The 17501-nt window shown below is 44.1% G+C and overlaps 1 protein-coding gene across 1 annotated transcript in view; it reads left to right on the top strand.

Annotated features, from left to right (window-relative positions):
- Positions 1 to 17501, top strand: part of agap3 (ArfGAP with GTPase domain, ankyrin repeat and PH domain 3) — a 70135-nt gene that overhangs the window by 19964 nt on the left and 32670 nt on the right. The window contains exons 7-11 of the mRNA XM_053438853.1: positions 2443 to 2570; positions 3017 to 3172; positions 8244 to 8327; positions 13298 to 13402; positions 15207 to 15378. Coding sequence (XP_053294828.1) covers positions 2443 to 2570; positions 3017 to 3172; positions 8244 to 8327; positions 13298 to 13402; positions 15207 to 15378 — 645 coding nt within the window. The remainder of the gene's footprint in view (positions 1 to 2442; positions 2571 to 3016; positions 3173 to 8243; positions 8328 to 13297; positions 13403 to 15206; positions 15379 to 17501) is intronic.

Here is a 17501-nt window from a genome sequence, read left to right as displayed (position 1 = left end):
GGCTGGTTAATATGCAGTTGCGCATAAATGGTGAAATACACTTTTAATGTCTCTTAAAAGAATCTGGAAACTTTCTTCGTTTTTTTCCCCCATGAATCCATAATTGAAGTCATGAAAGTGTCATTTTGAAACTCGGCTGCTTTAACTGTGGCACATTATCCCCTGAAGGCTGCGGCTCCTGTGAGAGCCCGTCATCCCGCCGCAGAACATCTGAATATGCAACACAATGTTCACTTTGCATTTCATCGACTGTCGATGCAGAGACATGTTGTCTTCCCCGCCCGCCCTCCCCGCCTTAATTGTTTCCCGAAGCCCATTTTGAAATGATTAGAAGAGATGGATGTGTTGGCTGTCTGCTGGTAAAAGTCGCTCGGCATTGTGCGTTAGTTTTTTCCGTACTTTTTCTCCGCCTTGCCGCAGCAGGCAGCCGGGCATCATGGTCCCAGCTGTCGGCGCAACTTCAAATCATCTCTCTTTCCCCTCAGTGCTAATTCACGTCACGCCTCCCTCCCTCACCACTCCACCCAGTCCCTCACTGGGGTGTGCCACGAATTAAACGACGGATTGTACCAACTGCAAACCGGCAAATCAGGTTGTTCGGCTGGTGACAATAGTCTCATTTGGTTAACATCACGCCGCAGAGCTGAGTGAAAGACAAAAATAAATAAAACGTTGTGATTACTCTTCTTGGAAATAGAGGTACCTTTTTTTTCCTCCCCCCGGAGATGTGAATAAGCCATTTAGCAGTGTGCTGCTCGCTACCTGACTGGAAAACAAATGGCCCGAGGTGGTTTGGATAATGGGCTCATATGCTTCTGCGTCTGACTGGAATTAGCTTTGCTTACTTTGCTGCGCTTTATTGGATTAATATGGTTCATGATAGCGTACTGTTCGAGGGAAAATGGAAAATAGTTTTCTTTTGGATTTCAGCCCAGTGTGGATATGACTGACATTTCCAAACGCTGTGTACAATCCAAACACACACACACACACACACAAACACAGTAGTTTACCCACAGGTACAGCTGCTGTTTACAACATCCTGTGTGTGTGTGTTTAGAAAACTAAGCAGGGTGAAAATCCATAATATCATAAGGTCACAAGGAGGAAAATGTCATCGCTGAAATTCAGCATGTAAGCTAAAAACCAGGCAGATGTCTCCATAGACAAAATGTTCTAATTATCAATATGTTTCTCTTATCAAGTAAGATTAGGGAGATTGATCCTTTGATGATGAAAGAGATTCAATACTTTTAATAGAAGAGCACGATCAATATAGATGTGTGGGAGTAAAACATTTCCAATACCTATATATCAGCTGATACCTATAAGACATCATTATCAAATGTTTGTGACCGAGAAATGTAATTGATTCTTTATGTGAAATAACTAAAATACACAAATACAACCAAATAATGGATAGAGTACTTAGTTCCATCCATTATGTTTATCACTTATCCTTTTTAGGGTTATGGGCCAACAACCATTCATGCTCACATTTCATGCATATGGTCAATTTAGAGTCTCCAATTAGCCTGACCCCTGTCTGTCTCTGGTCTGGGGGAGGAAGCTGAAGTACCTGCACCCACACAAGCTCGGGGAGAACACGCAAACTCAGTGGAGGCATGTGAGGCGACCGTGCTAATCAGTGTGCGGATTCCTATGTAGAACTTGAATTAAAAAAATAAGAGAATGAACATAATAGTAAATATTTTCTGCATTATTTATTCTGTAGTATAAAAGTTTTCATATTGGCACATACAGAACTAATACTTAACTTCACATTGGGGGCTCTGAGCTCTTAAAAAATGCAGCATTTCAAACAGAATGTGTCCTATGTTATTTGTTTAAAAAGTCTCTGCTGAACAACCACATGCTGATCCACCGTTTGCTCTTTCCCATGAAAACAAAACAAGTCAGAGGTCAACCTAGAAAACAGTGTTTTGGAAACAAGTGTCAGACACACACACTAGGAGATACACTAGCTGCACAAACTGAATGCAGAGCTGCTTTGGTGATACTTGGCACAGACTCTGAATCTACTGGAGTGATGAGCACGAGTCTTCTAATTATCCCTCATTTGGTATTTTGATGATGCTGGTGGAGAGTGTGTTGTTGTTTGGAAATCACCCACAGGTACAATCATAAAACCTCTCAGTGACCCCTTTAAATATGCAAGCATCTGCTCTCATTTTGTTATTCAGATTTGTCCTCGTCAGGTTTTTATACCCTCCTGTGTGTGTATAATGAAAACCGGTGGCCGTGTAGGTTTATACACTCCTATAGTCTGACTTATAAATAACAGAGGCTGCCTGAAGTCAGTCAGTATGTATTCCTTGCTGAAATCTATTGTTTCATTAGTTTCTCATCATAAAAAATTATTATTATTTGATCAAATGAGAAGTTAAAAGCATCATGTGTCTTTGCCTCTGTCTCCTCCAGTTGCCCAGAAGGTGGTGGCCATGAGGAAAAAGCAGCAGCTGTCTATTGGTCCATGCAAATCTCTCCCTAACTCTCCCAGCCACTCATCAGTCCCTGCTGCATCTATCCCCTCTGTTCATATCAACCAGGTGAGATGAAAGAGTTCAAAGACAGAACTGTGCTTTGATGTACCTTTAATCCAAATAACCCATTAAATGTGTCCCTTAAAGGTTCAGTGTGTAGAATTTAGTGACATCTAGTGGTGAAGTTTTGTAAATATAAACTATTTAAATATAAAGGGCCCATTCTAGGGTAAAAAAAAACAACCAATTCTTACAATTTAGATGAAACACAGTCGTGAAAACATCACTAGGATTATTTTATATTCAATTTCTGCCGATAGATCCTTTCACCTGAATCTTACACACTGGACCTTTAAAGATGTTGTCCACATTAAATATGTCCGTAATTAACCTGCTTGTTTGTTTTTATTCACTCTCCATTTCTGATTTTCAATCTCCCTACCTCCCTCCCTCTGCTCTCTCTCTCTCCCTCTGCTCTCTGTCGGTTCCTCTTAATCTCTCTCTCTCCCCAGGCGGCCAATGGTGGGGGTGCGTTCAGCGACTACTCCTCCTCTGTTCCCTCCACCCCCAGCATAAGTCAGCGGGAGATGCGCATTGAGACCATAGCTGCCTCCAACACGCCCACGCCCATCCGCAAGCAGTCGAAGCGCCGCTCCAACATTTTCACAGTAAGTATGCGACAGCTGATGCAAAGCAACACCCACTCTCACTACTAGGAGGCATGTTGCCAGGCACACTTTGTCCACCAGAGGGAGACAGGTAGCTCGCAATGCACCCAAGCAACCACTCCTGCCTCCGTCGGAGGAAATGGTAAACGTCTCGTTCACACAGCACAACGGGCAAAGGAGAAAAATAAAAAGACTACATAGAAATTATATTTTGCTCCCCCAAATGTTACAAATAAAAAAAGATCAAAGGAATATCAAAGAAAGCACTGTGGGGAAAAAAACATCAACTCTTCTCATGTCCTTTTTCTTTGCTAATTGGATGTAGTAAATGCACATGGATTAAGTTTCTCATCTCAGCCATAGCAAACTGGGCCCTCTGCGCCGTCTAACCCCCCCCACCCCAACCCCCTCTTATTTGTACTAGACTCTTACTTTGCTGTTGCTTCCCTTATGGGGAGCAACAGACTGCAAACTTCGTCTCTGCTGACCCAGCTAAAGTCAAAAAGTCAGAGCCAGCCTATATGGCCCATTTACATGCTGCTAATAATGCATGCCAGCACCTTCTGACATAGAATCGCCCACTCATCATCTAGCTGAGTCTAGATACCTCCCCCGATCCTCACCCCACTCACGTCTATTCTGGCCCAAGTGCGAGATTCACTACCACACCAGTGCCCCGCCCCCTCCCATGTCTGCCTGCTCTACACCCCGTGTCCAGTCGTATTCTCCCTCTGCTCTAACCAAAAGCACATGTACGCACTAACCACTCTAATTTCCTGAGCTGTCCTGAGCTTGTCTTTTACTCGTAGCCTCTGCCCCCTTCTTCTTCTACCCAATGTGCATCCCTCTCTCCTCCTCCTCCGTCCTCCTCTCTCTTACACCAGCCTCCTTCTCTGCTGCTAAAACTTTTCCTTGAATCTCACGCAGCCGGACCTCCGCCTCTTCAAGCTCAGGGAGGTCTGTAGAAATCCTACCACAACACGGCCTTGTTAATCCTCAAATCTGTTAATTTATCGCGTGAAGAGCTTGTTTGAAAAAACTTCCGAATGCATTTTCAAACTAGTGACTCGACGACCGACCCTTGTTTTACAAAAGTTAATTTCTCCGCATTTTTATCGTATTTTTTTAGTTTTCTTCAGAACTTTTCTTGCTCTATGAAACGGAGATCAGGCTACATGAGATTCCTTCTTTCCTAATAGACCCCATTCCATCCTCTAAAACACACCTGTCTCCTCCACCTGTCTCCTCCTCACCTATTTCCTGTTGCAATCTGACCCTGTCTCCCATCTCCTGCCTCCTCCTCTCCCCCATCTCTTTCAAACTAACCCCCTCTCTCACCTCCCAATCCATTCCCCTCCCTCCTCGTGGTCTCCCACCGCCTTCACCCCGTCACCCCAGCTGCTGTGGGCGCCGCATGCACTGTGGCCTATGAGCAATACAGGCTGTGTGCTAGTTCCCCTTGTTGTCTCCCTTCCCCCTGCTAGGTAGTGACTAACCATGTCCACCAGAGAAATGAGCCTCTCCCCGTCCGCATCATGGAGATGCCGAAGCACGCCACCTACCCGGTGTGGGTGCCAGAGTGGCAGGCCGAGCGGGAGTTTCAGCTCATGACCTTCTGAGGAGCGGCGAGCCGAGGGTGGGAGGAGGAGGAGAAGGAGGAGGAGGGAGGGTGAGGGAGGAGAGGAGGAGGAGGAAGCTGAGGAAGGAGGCGGGGGAGGAAAAGTGAACAGGGCGATGTCGACATTTCTCCAGTGACACTTGAAGAGTGCGATGGGCTGAGGAGAGAGGAAGACTCACGATGCCGACCCTTCTTTTTTTTTTTGCCGTTTTACCAAACAACAGAAAGAGAAAAGATTTCAGCAACACAAGATTGTCGAGGATTTACCTGTCATAGCTTTGTCCATTCTGAAAAAAAAATCCAGCCTCTGTGTTACAAAATAAAAGTCCTGTGAGTCACCGATAAGACCGCTGGCTGCCATCCGTTTTTTCTAGCCACAGTCTTGTAAGTACATCACTCTGTAGATTTTTGGAGAGGAGATCTGAATGAAAGAAAATATGCCTTAAGAAATATACAGATTCACACAAGTCATTACATCCAAGAAACTTTGTTGAAGAAGAAAATTGCTACAAGTCGTCCAAATGTATTCAGATATAAAGTCAAATTTCTCGGCGCTGGCATTGGGACTCTTGAAGTTATAAAATCCTTTGCGACGAGCAGTTTATTTGCTACAACACTTCCTGCTTCTGGTTTTCGGCCTGAATTTAATCTGACGACAAAAGCTTCAGATGTAGTTTAACAGAAAAAGCCCCTTGAAAATGTCCGAATCATTTTTGAAGGTAAAATAGTTTTGCTTTTTTTATTTTTATTTTATTTAAGTATTAAAACTCGTAAGCTTTACTACAGAAGATATTCTCACTCTTGTCTTTTCACCGACCTCACAAATCAATCTCACCCCAGCCAGTCATTTCAAGCCAGTTTTATACCATGTCTGTCCTCGGCCACTAGGTGTCAGCACAGTACGCATTATTCTTTCCTAGTGCTTCCATGGTCAAAACCTCTTAAATCTGTTTTGTAAACTTGTCTGTGGTCTCCTGACTTCTTCAGGCTGTCCGTCCCTTTTTGTGTTGAAAAGCACACTGTCGAGGAATTTAGAGAAAATACTCCAACGTTTTTTATACTTAAATCCATCCCTCCCATTCATTAATATTCAACTATTAATGTCCGCCATTCCGTGTTTGCCCCATTCCATATTTTCGAGTTCCGTAACTTGTTAGTGGATCTCAAAAATGAAAGCAAAAAAACGAAAAAAAAATTAAATAACCATTTGACACTGTTTTTCAATATTTGCAGATTTGTGCTTCTGTTTCCAACCTTTCTTCAACAAAAAGGGCTTTCCACCTCCTTCCGAATTAGAAGAGCATGATGGTTTAAAAAAACAAAAGAGTCCCCCTGCTTTGCCAATCCTGATAGAGAGGAGGTTATTGATTGAGGACTTAGAGCTCGTCGCTGCTTTACCCTCGCTGCTGTCTTGCACTCAGGGTAATGCATAGAGCTCGCACTATATGGAATCCATAGGCTTAAGTCGGGTCCAATGCGGGAGTGTTTGAGCGCACTCAACGTAGACTGTCGAGGTGTCACCACGCGAGACAGACTGTAGGGACTCTTCTGGAAACGCCCCGTCCACCCTTTGCCCCCCCCCCGGTCCACCCTTTGCCCACCCCGTCCACCCTTTGCCCCACCACCCCCCAACCCCCCCGACTGTCATTCAGACATACCATAAGAAAAAAATAACCCACGCTGTACACTCGAGTCACTCTTGGAACTGTTATCCAGCCAAAAGGACACAACCGTTCCTAACATGACATCACACTGCCTTTTGCCATAAATGAGGACTCAAGGACTAGAGGTGCCAAGTTTTTATTTTTGTTTTTTATTCTTCCTTCTCGATTTTCCGACATTTATTTGGTCTGTTTTTCTGCGTTGTGTTCTTTGAGTCATTCTTACTTTCCAGAGAGTATTGCAGTATTGAATGGAAAAAGAAAAAATGTGGTATAAATGTGTTTATCATAGAGGTGTTTTAGATTAGAGTAGCTTGGGGTTATTTTATGAAGGCCTTCATAAAAACATAGTGTGTCAGGGTGTGTCAGAGATATTATATTGAAAAGTTGCCAACAAATGAAACCTGGGTTGCACCGACTTGTATGAATGTAGTTAACCGTTAACCTTTGTTTTCCTCTTTTATTTATTTCAAGTTATTTATTTCTTTTGCACATTCTCTTCTTTTCCTTTCCTTTGTTCATTTGGGTTTGATTTAGGTTTGGTACAGAGATTATGAACTCTTGCATAATCGCTTTTTTCTATCATGAACGGATTGACAACTATAGACTGCTGTATATCTTGTATTGTATTTTATTTACAATGGTACTCTATAAAAAGTACATACATATAAGGAATATATGAAATAATGCCTTTATTGTCCATCCTATATTTTGTGGGAACTGCAATGTTTGGGTCAATCTGTTGAATATTTTGAAGTGAATTTGTGACTTGCTTTGTATGGTGTCTGTATAGAAGCTAAACAAGTCATCATTAAAAAAAATAAAATGTTGGAAAACAAATGGTCAACAGCAGAGTTGGTTTACTTGAACTCAGACTCTACCTCTTCTCCATTGGTGACTGGACATTTCTCATGATCTGAGTGAGACCATCCACCCTCTTGTCTGTCCCTGCCTGTACCTCATCTCCTTATCTGTGTCGGGGTGGGAAGGTTAACCTGGTTTATATCCATGCACTTTGAATTTATTGACTGTCTAACCACTTTGTTTTCCCTGCAAAGAAACTTAACCTGTTTGTTTTTGTTGCATTTATGTGACGTTCCAATGGTTTTTTGCATTTGCAAGTGAACTTCCTGTCCCAGCAGGTTTTGCAGGTCAGAGGATGCTACGTGGACTCATATCGTCTGATTCAAAATAACCATTTTCCCCTTCTCTCCCTTTAACCTGTTGTGACTTGTAACTAATGCACCGTGCTACAAAAGCCCTGAATCAGTGCATCTGTACTGACGCTGCTCTGGGTGTAGCAGCAGTGGGTCTGCAGGGGTCCACTTAGGGCCCCCCCGCTCAGGGGGGGCCTAACAGAGCCGGACGGATCCCCTTCCTACAAAGGGTTTCAGGGCTGAGTCATGACTCAATGTGTGGTCGTCCTTGGTCTCCTCTGTGTTGAGATGTGTCTAGTGTGGTCTTGGTTTGGTCTCTGTTTTAAGTTCCTCTGTTTTGAACTTGCACGTCGATGTTACCGCTGTTTGTTCCGCTGGTCTGCTTGTCTGTTCATTTTTCGAGCTTCTTTTTGAGACTTTTTTTATTTTGCAAAACGTCGAGTTTCTCCACAAATACTGAGAAAACACAACCAACCTCTCCCCACCTCACTCCGCTGACCCCCAGTCGCTCTCTCTCTCTCCCACACACACACGCACAACCCCAACACTCCCCTCACTCCCCCCCAGACTCCCACTCTGCCAGGTCGCGGGTGTGTCGCTTCAGTTGCTGACTTGACTCTCTTGTTTCCTTGCAGTCACGGAAAGCCAGTGAACAGGCAAAGAGCGTTGACAGTAAAACAGACAGCATAGGCAGTGGAAGGGCCATACCGATCAAACAGGTGAGCACATCTTTGTTTTTATCTCCCAGTTCCCCCTCTTTCCCCCTCGTTAAGTAAAAGCCCTCATTGAATCACTCTATGGTGTTATTTGTCTTCCCCTGGTATTCGCTGCTGTAAAGATTGAATCTGTGTAAAGGCCAAAGAATGAATCAGTGTCGCTGTAACGCTGGATTTAGGAATGTGTCACTGTGACCACTAGATGGCGCTACAACACAGTATAACAAAGTATCTCCATGCCAGTACAAGCAGAGAGAAGGAGGCCGGAGCTGTGAACCAACATTATATCGTTATCAGCAAAGACATTTAACTGTTTGTGTAAATTACTGAGCTCTATATAATAACATTCAGGTTAAATGTTTTAAAGGCAAACGCATTCATTCAATTACAGGTACATTTATTTGTGTAATTGATTGAACACTGAAATTAAAAAACAATTAACATGTTACTCAAATGATTACAACTGATACTATAGGCTTATTTGAATTAAGTGTATACACGCTGATATATTGATAAACTAACACTAACATATGAATCACATTAGAATCAGTTATTGTCTAGTTTTATTTCTTGTGTTTAAACTCATCAGTTTGATGATTCCAGTTCTGTGATCAATTTGTTTAGTAATCTTCAATCTTAAATCCTGGATTTGGTCTAAACTGGAATATTATTATTATTGCTCATAATTGTGTGTGGGTGGTGTTCCCTCATAAAGGTTCATTCATGCTCATCCATACAATCAACGTAGATAACCATTCATTTGATGAAGATTTCATCAGGTATCCCAGGAGACGTAATTTTCTTCGGTCTGATTTTTTCTCATAGGTGATTTCATATTCTGTTATTTAGTATTATATAATCAGTCAGAGAATTTTTTTTCTTTCATTGTGATTTCCCTTTATTCTCTTTATTATTATTGTTTTATTTTTCATGAGATATATTCTTGCACAGTAGCAGTTTGGATCGTTCCTAAATGTCCCGACTGTAACCAAAGGGAGTAATTGACACATTGATTACTAATCACTCGTGATTACACGAGGGCTTTCCAACACGGGTCAGCATCCTCACATTATCCTCTTTACCTGCAAATGATACAAGATGACACGGTGAGCCAGACCTTCTCGTTGCGTTGGGTAGAAAATTGCCGAGGCTTTGGTCCAACTGCAATAATGTCAGGGTGACACTTCCAAGCCCCCCCGCTCAATCAGAGAGCAACGCTGAGGGGAAGCCACAGTTTAACAGACACTGTGTCTCTCAGTCGATCCGTCTCATGTTACTGATAAAACATTTCATGGTATCGATTGTTTTATTGTGTTGCAGCTCTTTTATAGACAAATTTCACTTATTAAGATGATGCAAGTTTCATTTTCCATTTTATTAATGCACAACATGAAATATAGAGTTTCCATGAGATCTTAAAAATTCTAAAATTCAATCAAAATTCTCAGGGCTCAGTCTTTAAAACTTAATTTTATTCAAAACCGAAGTGGAACAGATAACTGATACAATCACCCTGATCAGAGTTTAATCTCAGTGCAATCGTATCAGCAGTCGGAAAGACAGTTCACACCCGTAGCATGTGAGATAGTGTGGCGTTTCAAGGGTAATTCTCCACTACGCTACTTCACTTCATCTTCAATGATGTAAGTACTTGTGTGACTCTGATATTCCTTCTCATCACATCGGACGTACTTGACATTGGTCTTAAATTTCCTTCATTATGGTCTTTAAAAGTCTTTCATTGAACTCGCTGAAACCTGCAGAAACCCTCAATACAGAACTTTTGAAAAGTGGCCTGTCACAAAACAACATGACATTTCTATTTGATCTCAGTGTGCGCTCTTGGTTTTTTTAAATGCAGATTAGTGTAATTCCCTGCGGAACCCGGCTAATCTGCAGGTCGATTTACAGGTTTAAAAAGAAATCCCCCTCTGAGCCGTCTTCACTGTAAACGCTGCCGCTCTTATCTCAAACATTATATAGAGTCCAGGGCCAATTTCCCTCAGTATCACGGAAACTTCTGACCAGATAACCAATCGCCACTTTTATCTACGGAGATTTTTTTTTTGAAGGGCTGCTAGGGGGGGGTTTGGTTACAGGGTTGGGAGGAGGGTTGTAGTGGAGGGGGGGGGGCAGTGGTGTGACTGTAGCTGATCTCCAGCCCAGTCAAATGCACAATCAAGGGGATCAAAGTGTCAATGTGGGCTTAATTACCACACACACACACACACACACACACACCCTTTACCCCCCTCCCTCACCCCATCAGGCCAAATTACACACAGAGTGACCCCCCCCCCCCCCCCCCATCCTTCACTCTCCCCCTCTGTTCCCCCTCCCCAACTCCCATCTATAAAAATAGTGAGAGAGGATAACAATGCACTCACTGCTGAGGAGCTGCTGGCGGCTCCAGTAGTGAGTGCATTCCCGCCCCATCACTGGACCCCTCCCACACACACACACAGACACACACAGACACACACACACACACACACACACACACACACACACACACACACACACACACACACACTCCCCGCTCCTCTGTTACAAAGGGCCGGCCTATCACTCAGCCACAGTGGCAGGATGCAGCTTTCTCCCAGTCGTCTGACAAAAGGAAGGCAGAGACACTATCTCCTCCGTGTAGATATGACAATTGTGTGGAGACGGAGAGCGCGTCTGTCCATCGGCCTGTTTCCTTATGTCGCACAGACTGGACACACTCGTCTCCTTTTGTGTGTGTGTGTGTGGGGGTGTGGGTGTAGTCGTGTGCTTTCTAACACTGATACACACACACACAAACACACAATGTCAAATGATCGCATAAAAAAATCCACAGTACTCGATCCAACGTGACCAATAACAGAACAATTATGATTAATGATTTCAAATCATTTGACGACTTCCAGTTAAAATGTGTAACTGTTCATTACAAAGCAGGAGAATTAGTGTGCACGCGTACAAATATTTGTCTCAGCGTCTTCATCGATCCACTTCACAACTCGGCTGATAATAAATATCTGAAACTCCGCACTGATTGCATGTATAGATTTATGTATGCTTCAGTAAGAGCCCGAGATGAGCAACGTATGTGCTTGTAAAACATACATTATAAAGTTGCCAGAGGCTCCGCAACCGGATCATTTACTCTGTATGATTAGAGCCATTTAAAAAGTGTTTACTGTTCCATTATTGACTGAATTGAGAGGAGGCTGGGCAGTCGGCAACTTATCGATTGAAGGACACGATGTTTCTTCCTGGAAAATCCCCAGAACTATCAATAGTTAACCAAGGCCTTCTCGTATAATAATAAATAGAATATCACTTAGTAGATCTCACACCTTCACCATGATCCAACTGCCCCCTTAAATTAAATTAAGCTGCACCAAAATGCATACACTTATAGATATCAGTTCCCTAAACATGTCAGATTTTCTTCATCAAGATTCGTGAGTTATTCTCTGGGAAATCAGTGAAGATGTAAAACGAAAATAAAATATGTTGTGATGTTAAAAGTGAAGGAAAATTCCTGATCCAGAGCCGCGATGAAATTGAATGAATTCTTCCCTGACCCATCCACCGAGTTCCCTGCTAATCTGTCCAGTAGTTTTTGTGTAATGCAAACAAACATTGATGATAACACAACCTCCTTGGAAGAAAACCTTTACAATCTACATGTGTCTTTCACTCCTCATTAAGGAGCATTAAAAAGCTTTTGATATAATATTTATAGAATTTATAGAATTTTATGATTTTTATTTCATTGGATTGCAATTTCCAACCAGTTGTATAAGTTCAATACCTAAAAATAAAAATATAAGACAAAGTGTATTAGGCAACAGACAAGTTGGATGCTGGTTTGTTTTTTTGGTTGTTTTTGTTGTTTAATACATGCTTTTCTAACTTTTATAAGAAATTTAGAGTAAAGTTTTGGTACATATTTAAAGTTCGCTGGCAGGAACGTTAATAATAAGAAATAAGGAAGAAGCCCAAACCCTGAGGTCCCACCCACCCAATAAAAGAATCAGGGTTGGGATTAGGATGATTGTCGGCAAACAGCCTGGTGCCCAGGTCACAGAGGGTCAACTCTTCCTGATGTGTTAATAAGGATTAAAGCCTACAGGATGGGCCTGGCTAGCAAAACACAACCCCTCTAACCCCCCACCACCCCAGCACACACACACACACACACACACACACACACACACACACACACACACACACACACACACACACACACACACACACAGACCCTGGCTGTAAAAGCACAAACATTGCCTCGGCCTAATCCCCTAATTAAGCGTGCCCCTCCTCACTGTTTAACCCCGGAGAGCCTCCTGGCCCCTTTACAGTCCGCAGCATTTGGCCACCTCCAGCCGAGGAACTGCATTGTTTACAGCTGGATTTACTCTGCAGATAAGAACAACCATCTGAGGGCCCGAAGGGCCTCAGAAGATAAAGTAGAATAGAATAAGACCCGAGTGTAGGGTCTTTGAAGAGGGGGAGATCACACTCCCTAATTCCAGGATTGAGAGGTCTTCCAGAGTTCAGCATGTTATGTGTATGAATGCAGGGAGGAGGTCTGGCAAATTGGATTGTCTCCCTTTTGTGAATGGCCCCTGAGCCCGAGGAACTGAGCCAGCTCTGTGGGATCAAGTGGTCACAGCAGAAAAACTAACATATCATTAAACCTGTCACCCACACAAATGACACAAGAAGGAAGAATGAAGAATAAAGGGGATTTAATTACATTGTTTTATTATTAGTTTATTTTTTTGTTTCATAATTGTCACTTGTGTGCTCCGTGTCTTTCATTAAACCAAACTGCTCCATGTCTCCACCGTAACGAATGTGTAGCAGCAATGATAATAATATTGTTATTTTTTGGTATTTAACGTCTATAATGGCTCATGTCCTCCACCCTGCTGCTCCGAGGAGAGCTGCTCCTCACCGTGATGTCTTCTCTCTTACAGGGAATCCTTCTGAAGCGAAGTGGCAAATCCCTCAACAAGGAGTGGAAAAAGAAATATGTCACACTGTGTGATAACGGCGTCCTCACTTACCACCCCAGTTTACACGTGAGTCTGAAAACCCCCCACCCCCCCGGCCCCTCCTACCATGACTTCCCATTTCTCTTTTTCCAATCGGCTTTATGTGTTTGTCACACCACTGTATATACATGACTGTGCGGTTGGAGGTTTCGATAGTGGGGCTTCCTCAGCCGCTGAGCAGGTTCCTCTTGAAGCGATTACATTTGCCACCGCTGCTCTGGTGAACCCGATCTCAACCATGCCGCCTCATGTTGGCTACGGAGAGTCATCGCTGTGTATAACGGCTACGTCAGCTAACCTGGTGGCTTCAAGCTCAGTGTTAAAAAACCGGGGTGTCCTAGTGGTCATCGCTGGGCCCCCCCTGTGGTGCCCATCCCCAGTGCCGGCTAATGGAGACATGGCTGCTGCGTGCCCGCTGCGCCCGGACTCCACGCTGGCTTGTATTTATAATGGCGCTCACTGCATGGCAGCAGAGCCTGACCAGCCTCCCACATCCATCTTTGTCAGAGTCCCGCTGGGCCACTAATACCTCTTAAACACTCGGCTGGCTGGCAGCAGACAGCTCAGGAGCCCGCCGCCACCGCCACCGCCGCACTCAGAGTCGCCCGGCGTTCTCAAAAATCACTTTGATTCCTCCCCGTCACTCTCCGGTATATTTGATATGTTTAGATCGTTTGCTCGGGTATGAAAGATGTTTGCAGCGTCTTGTGTCTAATGAGAAAACCTCCAACTTTGAACACAAGTCCAACAGTTGAACCCTGTGTGTGTTTGTGTGTGTGTGGCCTCGTGGCACTGACAGTGTGTTAGTGGTTTAATTTACAAGCAGTTATTAGTCGAGCAGCGCTGTGCTACAGTGATGTATGTAATTGAGTGAACGGGCTATCTCTGGATCATTACAGCTATTACAGGTCACCGGGACAATCTATGAATCTATGAATCTGTTGACTTACGGAGGGGAGGTGAAATCAGGCCGACAGTTACATTAGCACGGTAACAGCTCCGGCTCATTTGGAGCAGCGGAGCAGAGAAGGAGTAAGGAAGGGAGAGATGGAGGGAAGGAAGGAGAGAGGGAGGACGAGAAGAGGGAGGGAGGCAGGCTGAGAGCGGAAGAGGGGAACCTTTAATTTCGCAGTCAGCCAAGCCATCCACACAATCACCTTCTGTTAATTCTATCTGCTACATCAATTAAATTGTTTGTAGAAACTAATTGAATGTGGCTTAATCACACATCTTAATAGCTTTGCACGCTTCGATCTGGCTGTTAATTCCAGCAATAAAATGAAATGAGAGCGCTCACTGGGTAATTAGCGAGGAGGCTTGGGAAAGAAATGAGTGCTTTATGATACGGTAATAAAGCAGAGGAGCCAGTGGGGGGACGGCAAAGGCCGAGCTCGCCGCTATCTGGGTCTTTTTCTGCTGAGCCCAATGATTTTCACCTTGGCTTCCCACATTTGGGGCGGCAGTCGCTTCTAAACCACATCAAATGGCCAAATTGAAAGAGAATGAGACTGTTTGCATGCATTAAGCCCAGCAGCTCGCTGTGTGGAGCGTCAGGCGTGGGCACAGGTGACGTGTAATGGCTCTACGATAATCTCCCCACTATCACACACCCTTAGCGGAGGGTCGAAGATGGGTTGTGACTAATGGGGGTGGAAATTGAATCGTCTTTTAATTTGTTTTTCCCTCCATAATTCCAGGATTCTTGTTGGTCCAATATGTATAATCACTCCCCTGAGTTGAAGGAAACATTTCAAATTAGTTGGACTCTACTTGTGTCGTGTGCGGACCACTTACTGTTGTCGTGCTCTGCTTGTGTCTTTACTGGATCCAGGACTACATGCAGAATGTGCATGGGAAAGAGATTGACCTGCTGAGGACCACGGTCAAGGTTCCGGGGAAGCGCCCACCCAGGGCGGTGTCCACCGTCGCCCCCACGGCGAGTCCCAAGACCAACGGGCTGACCAAGGACCGCAGCGCCCTGCAGCTGGGCATCGGAAGCACAGGTACAAGTCCCCGCCTCACTACAAGTGAGGTTCTGTTGCACTTTTTTAATTACCAAGATATTATGTTTTGTTTTTACAAGAGTCGAAACATTTAATCGATCAATGGATGATTTAACTAAGAACTTAAGATACATATTTAAAGATATATTTTTTCCAAGTGTTAGCATTTCCTGCTCTTCTGTTTTATATCCCGGTAAATCTAGAACAAGGAATTTAAAATCCTCACACTGTGCTTCAGGAAGTAATTTTTCATGATTTTCATAATAAAACAATTAATCGCTCAATTAAGAAAGTAATCAGCAGATCAAATACTCATTAAAAGAGTGGTTTGTTCCAAAGCGCGAAAAGCACTGGTATATTGGTACGACATTTCAGCTTTAAGTACATTTTTGGAAGTTGTCGTGTTGAAGTTTATATCAAAAGCACACGTGGAAGGTACAGAGAGGTCTCATAGGAAAACCAGTCACAGGTACGATATGTAATGGTTACTCAATGAGCCTTTTATTACTCTGCTAATCTTCTATGTAGTCAGTTTGCGATTATTCATAAAAATGGCTCCCAACAGGTTAATTATCTTCCGTCTGTATGTTTCATTCATGCAAATCAGCTGTTTCATACCACACACAATGATGACTTAATGAGCATCTATGAGAAATCGATTAATTCTCTAAATTACCAAACTGGGGATTAACATTGTGTTTAAACAACGCGTCCATGTAAAGGAAATTATCACACTAAAGAGAGTCACAGAGGTTGGTTTTCTTAGACTTTTTGACACTGACCTAGTTATATGTCATCATCTGTGGTAGGGGGGGGTCACAGCATCAGAGACACTTTGGTCCTGAACAGAGTTTCTCCACCGAACAAGTTTAAAAATAACCCCGTGCCACCGGAGGCTGCAGAGAGTCTGGCGGGCGTAAAAAAAAAGAAGAGTGGAAGTCGGTGATTGGATTTGAGGCTTAGAATTAAGAGTAATTAATACTAATTAGCAAAGTGATCCCCAGGGGGAGGCGGGGCCCTTCATCAGCTGTGAAATGGGCACCGTGCTCCCATCGCTCAGGCTGCGTCTAACCGGCTGAGAGCGGGGGTGCAGCGCCAGAGACGGGTCAGCCGGGACCGTCGGCGCCGTCCAGGCCCGGTTACTGTTAGAACCTGGCCAAAGAGCTGCCACCGCTGCACGGGTTCATCACTCACCAGCAGAAAGATGTAGGAGTTTACACAGCGGAGGACACTGGACGGAGGTTGTTTCATCGCACAGACTGTTAACCTTGAGTGTTGGGTTGAGGGGGGGGGGGGGGGCATGAAAAACAGGCCAGATAAGGTTCTTCGGGGAAACGGCGCCAACTGGTTTGTTTTCCTCCTTTAGTTATTTTTTTTTTGTCTTCTCAACAATGTTATTTTCTCCTCGTGTTCATTTCCTCGATGACAGATTCAAGATCCTCCGTTTCCATCCATTTGCGCATCAGGGAACAATGTGAGGGAGATTTGCCTTAATCTCCACTTAGGAAAAGAAAGGTTACAAATCACATCAGGTCCCTCTCCGGGTGGAGGACCCTTTTCTGATTATGCGATCGGGATTTTGATTTCATTAGACATGCAATTGATGAAGGGAACAAAGGGGTAATTTTTTATTCACGGCATCCAAATCACAAGCCTTGTCTTTGCCTTTGGTAATTCATTCATTCCTTAGATCTAAAGACCTTTATAATCACTGGGAGAAGAGGGATAGCGACGGAGAGAAGGATGGGCGGAGTGGAGGGGGGACGGGGGGGGGCAGCGATGGGAAGATGAAGAGGAGAGGTTGAGAAGACGGAGAGTAAATGAGGGAACGCATGCGCCCGGGAGTTTGCCAAGCGGCCAGGTTTAATTCCTTCGCTGGGTGCGGAGCGGAACCGTTTTAAATATGATCCTCCCTGTTAACACGCATCCTGCCGTGTCACCGGCGACAGATACATTGTATCAGAGTATTAATGGGCCCAGTCACTTTTAATCAATCCTGTGGGGGAGAGGGAGGCACGTGGAAGGAGAGGTGGAGGTTTTAGGAAAGTGTTGGGCTCAGTCCGTTCCCCTGTTCTCATCTGTAGCATCGTAGAATCCAACGAGTTCTGACCGTGCAGCAGCCT

Source organism: Pleuronectes platessa, chromosome 13 (assembly GCF_947347685.1).
Source record: "Pleuronectes platessa chromosome 13, fPlePla1.1, whole genome shotgun sequence".
Taxonomy (NCBI): domain Eukaryota; kingdom Metazoa; phylum Chordata; class Actinopteri; order Pleuronectiformes; family Pleuronectidae; genus Pleuronectes; species Pleuronectes platessa.
The sequence above is the reverse complement of the archived record's forward strand: the minus strand, read 5'-3'. Positions and strand labels throughout refer to the sequence as shown.